Source organism: Mytilus trossulus, chromosome 9 (genome assembly GCF_036588685.1).
Source record: "Mytilus trossulus isolate FHL-02 chromosome 9, PNRI_Mtr1.1.1.hap1, whole genome shotgun sequence".
In the NCBI taxonomy this organism is placed as follows: Eukaryota; Metazoa; Mollusca; class Bivalvia; order Mytilida; family Mytilidae; genus Mytilus; species Mytilus trossulus.
The window spans coordinates 26,970,371-26,977,904 of NC_086381.1; the positions used below are offsets into that span (position 1 = coordinate 26,970,371).

Consider the following 7,534-nt stretch of genomic DNA (forward strand, 5'->3'; position numbering starts at 1 on the left):
TTTGAGCCCATGTTATTTAATATAAAACACAAACGGAAAATGCTTTTCCACTGCTTATGAAAAGTGTTATACCAAATTCTCCATTAACTGCAGCAGTTGTGTGCAAATTTTCCCATTTCAAGAACAAAATACAAGCCATAATATGTATTGAATTTATACATGTTTTTACGCCACATATTCTATTATAGAACAAACTTAACTTTCATATAATTTCACAAATACATGGAGACACATACAAGTTTACACTTGGTCAGTACCACTTAGACAAAATATATCTTGCAGTGATATTTTATTCTAAATGGTCGTTCAAAGGTCATTATCAATGGAAGAAAGAAACAACTACATAATTACACTTTTCGAGATTTTAATTGTTAAACATATCTATGTGTTCATTTACACAAAAGGGTTTCATCTAAACATAGATAAAATCACATGAAATTGGATAAAAAAAATATATAAGGAATCAGTAAAACATATTATCAAAAAATACAAATCAAATAACAACAAATTCATGTTTTCAAAGATTTGAAGTTTTTTTGTCTTCATGTCTTCTGCTGAAGTAAATGATCAAAAGAACATAGCTTTTGTTATTTGATTTGTATTTTTTGATAATATATTTTTCTAATTCCTTATATTTTTTTTCAGACTTCTTATCAGCCCATGGTCAAACTCATACCTCTAGCTTGTCGGCTCTCAGGCTATCATGACCTGGGTCTGATATGAAAAATGCCATGTTATAATCTATATATTTTTTCAGCACAAACATCGGTTATTAAATATTAATTTTCCTCAAGTGTATAACATTTTGCGGAATACACTTAAACACTAGTTACAAGATACAGTGTATCTTTATTATATTCAAACTAAAACAAATATCTTTCACAAACAAATCTAAATAATTGTGTACCAATGCAGTCATGCCACATGCCCTGGTCTACAACATTGAAACATAAGAATATTTGATCATACGCTTCTGGTTGTTTTTGGTTCAGATTCCATGGCATGTATGATATAAGGGTTCCATCAGCGAATTCCCATTCTGGTGTGTTCTGTTTTCTGTTGCCTTGTATATAGGCTTTACTGTTGGTAAACTTTTCATCATCTGCACATACAAAAAGTCTATACAGTTTTTTTTTGTTGACAAGGGTAGGTATTTTTGAAATATGTTAAGAACTGTTGTTCTAGTTTTCGCAAATTAATGTCAAGGAGAGGGACTAAATATACCTGAGGCACAGTCAAACTCATAAAACTCGAAAATAAACAACGCCATTGCTAAAAACGAAAAAAGACAAACAGACCAATAATATTACACAAGACGCAACAAACACAATTAAAGACTAAGCAACACGAACCCTACCAAAAACTTGAAACTTTCCCCGTTTCATTACTCTTAAAAAGTGTGGGGAATTCTCTGTTCAAATATTGTCCTAAATTAAATGGTGGAATTTTGTATTACTCAATTCAAGCGTCACTAATTAGTCTTTTGTAGGCGAACCGCGCGTCTGACGTTAATATAAAACTTCAATCCTGGTATCGATGATGAGTTTATTTTCAACCGTTGGGTCGATGCCACTGCTGGTGGAGTTTTAATTCTCCGAGGGTATCACAAGCCCAGTAATCAGCAATTCTGTGTTTACTTGATTTATTATTGGTATGTTCAAAACTGTAAATAAACTGTGAACAAAACCTCAGGAATATATTACCTCAGCTGTATTTGGCAAAACTTTTAGGAATTTTTGGTCCTCAATGCTCTTCAAGTTTGTACTTTATTTGACCTTTTTAACATGTTTTGATTCGAGCGTCACTGATTAGTCTTGTACACAAAACGCGCGTCGGGCGTAAATATATAAAATTTCAATCCTGGTATCTAAGATGACTTATTTCCAAAATTCTATTGTTTACAGTATAACAAAAATATGACACCAAGACTCTAAATATACTTCTTTAAGTGAGTTTAGTGGTTATCGTTTTATTTTTATAGTTTTTTTGGTTTTTATACGCCCGTAAAAATTTTTACGGGACGTATTATGGTATACAAATGTCCGGTGTCCGTCCGTCTGTCTGTCCGGCGTAAACATGTAGCACTGTAACTTGAGAACGACTTATCCAAATTTCATGAAACTTAATATAGTTGTTTTTTATGATGGACAAATGATCTGTATACTTTTTGGTAAAAATAAGATTAAAACTTTTTGAGTTACGGCACTTTGTCACTAAAACAGGGATGTGTTTTTTTCACATGTCGCACCGTATCTCAAAAACGGTTCTTGATTATGGCTTAAAACTTTAAATATTTCTCAGTTATATTAATCTTAATATCTGTATACTTTTTGGTGATGATTCAAAATTTCATTTTTGAGTTATTGAGTATTTTGTAAAAAAGGGGGAGTTTATTTTTAAATGTCGCACCATATCTCAAAAACGCTTTATGATTATTGCTTAAAACTTTACACATGTCTTTGTTATATTAATCTTAAGATCTGTATACTTTTTGGTGATGATTCAATATTTGAGTTATTGAGTATTTTGTAAAAAAAAAAAGGGGGGAGGTTTTTTTTACATGTTGTGCCGTATCTCAAAAACAATTTATGGATATTGTTTAAAACTTTACACACTTCTTTGTTATATTAATCTTAAGATCTGTATACTTTTTGGTGATGATTCAAAATTTCATTTTTGAGTTATTGAGTCTTTTGCTAAACAGGGGAGATTTTTTTTACATGTCGCGCCGTATCTCAAAAATAATTTATGATTATTCCTTAAAACTTTACACACTTCTTTGTTATATTAATCTAAAGATCTGTATACTTTTTGGTTTTGATTCAAAATTTTATTTTTGTGATATTTAGATTTTTTGTTAAAAAAAAACAGGGTTGGAGGTTTCACATGTCTCGCCGTATCTCAAAAACAATATATGGTTATTGCTTAAAACTTTCTCAGAAACTATTAATGATTATTTCAAAACACTTCCACACAAGACGTCGGGCGTATCATGCGCTCATGTTCGAGTTGCTCATTGTTACAGGCTGTATGTTGGCATTTAGTTGATAACTTCACTGTCATATGCTCTCTGGTGGAGAGTTGCATCATTGGTGTTGCTCGATTTATTTTACTTGACTGGGCGGAGTTTAACTGGTTCGCTCACTAAACCATGTAAACCTAGTAAATGAATTTATATAAATCAAACATTTTAAATTGAGAAATATGTTATGACCGTTATGAGCCCAATGTCACTAGTTCATGAACGTTCCATGCAATTTTAGGGTAGTTATTCTAAATAGTATGCTTACTAAGCTTACAAGACAACCAACACGCCATATTTAGTACTAGTAGTAGTGGACTTCATGAAATAAGCTAAAATATCAACATTGGTTTTATTTTGGTTGTAACTGGTCGGTGTAAGTTCCTTTGTTTATTTGCTCCCCAATTATTATGAATTTTACCTTTCCATACTTTTTTCTCGAGTTTCTGTGCTGAATATTATTGGTCCAAAAACATGTGTAAATCAGCATATTTTTTTAATATAAATCAAATCGCCGTTATATTTCATAAAACTTTACTGCTACTGAACTATTCACAAAAAGATAAACTTTATCTTACATATTAGGAAAATGATAAAAATACTCACATGTTAAATATGAATACACAATTTTTTGAACTTCCGGACTATCTATTCTCACCAGGGATGAATTTTCTGAATGACATGTAGAAACAGCATTCTGGTACGTTACTTCAACATCATAAAACTTAATGCACAGCATGAGACTCGATTTATATGTATATCCTTCTTCTGTGGGACAGTTTTTAACATCTGTAATATTTAGATATACCATTTTTTTTTAATTCTGTTCTGTAAAATGATGTAAAAAATAAAATTAAAAAAAAACCTCCTCATAGATACATCAACGACGCTCGAATAAAAAGAAAAGAAGGGCAAATACATCGCGAAGTTGAGAAGCATTGTTGACCCACAACTAAACTACGTCTATTTAATAAAGTGACTCATCAAATATATGTATTTCGGATACAAATATAAACTGATAAATTTTAAAACCTTTCAATGTACATAATAATTACGAAATAATGCGTTGACTCTCTCATGCTGTATATATATATAAAAAAAAGAAAGAATAAGCACTCTGATAATGAACGATCTCCGAAACAGACATCCTAAAGATCTTTGATCGACTACATATCTATAACCTTTAGAGGACGTGTATTTCAACAAACAATTGGTATTCCAATAGGATCAAACTGTGCTCTTCTTCTTGACGACTTGTAACTTTATTTACATACAGCAGCATTCACACAGAGCTTCTCAGGAGGAATTAAAATATTCTGGAATTATCCTTAAACTTTACCTCCTGCTATACAAATGGTGTTTACTCGGTGTTTTTTTTATTCGAACTTTTCCCGAATTAATCAATAAACTATTGAGAAAAAAAGGTTCCAACTCCCTCGGCCAAAGTTGGCCTTATATGACTTGGAAATGTGTTTAATTCTCTTAGTCACATAGGTATTCTCATGTTTAGACCTCTTTTGGTCACATAGGTATTCTCATGTTTAGGTCTCTTTTGGTCACATAGGTATTCTCATGTTTTATTAGGTCTCTTTTGGTCACATAGGTATTCTCATGTTAAGGTCTCTTTTGGTCACATATGTATTCTCATGTTTAGGTCTCTTTTGGTCACATAGGTATTCTCATGTTTAGGTCTCTTTTGGTCACATAGGTATTCTCATGTTTAGATCTCATACATCAATGTCTATGGTATGAGCGTTCTTGATGAAGATAAATGCAAACATGAATATCGGACGCAGAAAATAAATAAAGTGTTAATTAATCGTCATCATATTAATTTATGCAAATAACACTTATTAATATTTATGTATATTGTTAAATCCTGAAGTACAAATACTAAAGTATGTTTCTTGTTCATGAATTCAATACAACATCAAAATTAATGATATACTGGAAAACCGTACAATAAACTTCTTCAATTCCCTTCACCAACTCACTTAGATGTGAAGTTATTATTCCAGCTGAGCGGATAGTTTCAGTATTTACAGGAGTCAGTCCATAGGGAGTGAAAATTCTCTAGAAAATTAATTAAATGCGATTTTAATAATAAAAAAAACATTGATCTATGACATAATTGAGATATTAACCACAAAGTGTCAAAATGTTGTAAGCCACTATAGGTCACCAAATGCGCTTGAGACACTGATATACCATACAAGTCAATCAAATCAGAATGGCGTCCGTCCAATTTATCATTACTTTCATTTTACCAATAAGAACTTTTGGCACAATATATTACTTCAAATTTTAAAATTTAAACATTTTTATCGACACACTAACCTTTCAAATAGTACATCCTTCCATCTTCTATGGTTCCATCTGAATATGTATTTAACCTCGAGTACATATAACAGATCTTATTTTGTGGGTTGTAAGATATTGATGAACATCTAATTAGTTTATTACATTGTCTAAAGCACTCAATACTAGTCTCCGTCGTCACAGATTTAACTAGATTTCCTTTGATATGTTTATTTCTCAATTCGTTTCTTTCTGTCATTTTAAAACAATCGCCAACAATAGGTTTTGAAATTAAAGTCATATAACTAGTAACTATAAAACAGACACATTTTAAGAACCCAGCTTCCATGTTAATGTGGTGTTTTCATTGAAACTATTTTACTCGACTAATGGTACTGACACTGACACGGTCGTAATTTGATAAGACTGATTTGCAAATGTATTGTGTTTTTTCCAATTACAAACTTTAAAGCAAAGTGATTGTAAATATATTATTCATACCTAAGTTCTCAATGATTGTTATCCTATAATCCCCAATGTACGTCTGCATATTACATATCTAAACAAGAAGCATAATTAAAATTCATATATTTTGAAGAATACAAAGGGGCATTCCGTACAATTTGGTTTTTGAGGGAAAGTGCCTCGTTCTTACGTCTTTATTGTCGGTCAATCTTCTGTCAACAATTGCAACAAAGGAACATAACTGGTCATGTAAACATTTAAAATTTAATAATAAGATTCTCTACCTGTTTGTTCAAACAATTCCAAGGTTACTTTTATCAGAATGGATTTGCCTCTAATTTGATGATTAACGTCATGCCTAACGTTATACATGTAGACACATACATGAGATGTAATTCTTGAAGAGGTGAAATCATTTCTGAACTCTTTCATAGGTATTTAGTCCCGAAAAACAACCCCCTTTTTAAAAGTTTTGAATACACAATACTGTTGAATGCTACAGTCATAGGAAATGTTGGTCATATTGTCATGTCTGCACATGTACGTATTACCAATAAAAGAATAAGAAAATAAGGTATGTTTCCCAATGAGACATCTCCCCTCATGAAACCAACCAAATGACACAGAAATTAGGGCTCGTGTACATTATAGCATTATAGGTAAATGTCCGTCCTAATACATATGACTGGAATACGTTATATACTGTAGAAACATTAATTTTTGTTTGGTTAGCATTTCGTGGTTCTATTTCTAAGTGAGATTTCGTTGGGATTTAATTTCGTGGTTTCCAGTAATTGGAAGTGATAAAAGATATAGGTTAAATTTTCGTGGAGGTTTTAATTTCGTGGAAATATTCTTCCCACGAAATAAGTGAAATTAAATCCACGAAAATTTCGGCTTTAAAGTAGTTGAAGCTACATATCATCTGACAGAACTTTACCACTAGCGTGTGAAGCAATATAATTTAGAGAAATAACGCGTTCTGTTGTTAAGATGAAAGGCAGGCTTTTCAATTTTATTCAATCTTTTGTTGTTGTCTTTTTTGCTGTACCCATGTTGATTTTGTGACATAGATGGACAGCCATTATCCATTTTCTTATTGCATTTTAAAGATGTCATTAATGAAGACTTATTTTTTGCTACTAGAAACCCTAAGTGCAATATCTTCATAAGATGTAAGACATTGAAAAACATCTAGTATTTTAGTTGCATTTAATGAAGCACCCAAGTAATGGTGTCTGTAGTAAACGATTGAACAAGATTTTCATTTATATATGTTACCTCCGCAATTCTTCTCTTGTATTCATTGTAAAAAATCTACATCAATACCTTTTAGAATTAAACTGATAAATATTTCATAAAACTATCTTCTATTGTGTTTACTGCTTTTGAATTTAAAACGTTGATTCGACTAACAAAAAGGTTAAAATACATAAAATAATTGTTTGTGTTTAAAAAATAGACACATACTTCTTTTTTAGCTTACCTGGGCCAAAGGGCCAAGTGAGCTTTTCTCATCACTTGGCGTCCGTCGTCCGGCGTGGTCCGTCGCTCGGCGTCGTCCGTCGACGTCCGGCGTCGTCCATCGTCGTCGTTGACTATTTATAATTTGAACTTCTCCTAGAGAACCATTGAATGGAATGAAACCAAGCATGGCATGAATGTTCCTCATGAGGTGCTGACCAAGTGTTGTTTCTTTGTAGCCGATCCATCATCCAAGATGGCCCCAGCAGGGTACTTAGTTAGAAA

General features: G+C 31.9%; 1 protein-coding gene across 1 annotated transcript; it reads right to left on the reverse strand.

Annotated features, from left to right (window-relative positions):
- Window positions 1–557: 557 nt before the first annotated feature.
- Window positions 558–5,737, reverse strand: LOC134683751 (uncharacterized). Its single transcript, XM_063543064.1, has 3 exons — window positions 5,360–5,737; window positions 3,629–3,811; window positions 558–1,102 (listed from the first exon to the last, which is right to left on the reverse strand). Exons 1-3 carry the CDS (start codon window positions 5,667–5,669, stop codon window positions 864–866), a joined length of 732 nt encoding a protein of 243 aa, XP_063399134.1. The 5' UTR covers window positions 5,670–5,737; the 3' UTR covers window positions 558–863.
- Between the last annotated feature and the right edge of the window lie 1,797 nt (window positions 5,738–7,534).

Excerpts from the sequence above, each read along its gene's own strand:
- LOC134683751 (XM_063543064.1), bottom strand. The coding sequence starts at position 5,669 with ATGGAAGCTGGGTTCTTAAAATGTGTCTGTTTTATAGTTACTAGTTAT. Across the intron at positions 3,812-5,359 it reads AAGGATGTACTATTTGAAAG|ATGTTAAAAACTGTCCCACA; the intron begins GTTAGTGTGTCG and ends TAAATATTACAG. Across the intron at positions 1,103-3,628 it reads TGTGTATTCATATTTAACAT|ATGATGAAAAGTTTACCAAC; the intron begins GTGAGTATTTTT and ends TTGTATGTGCAG.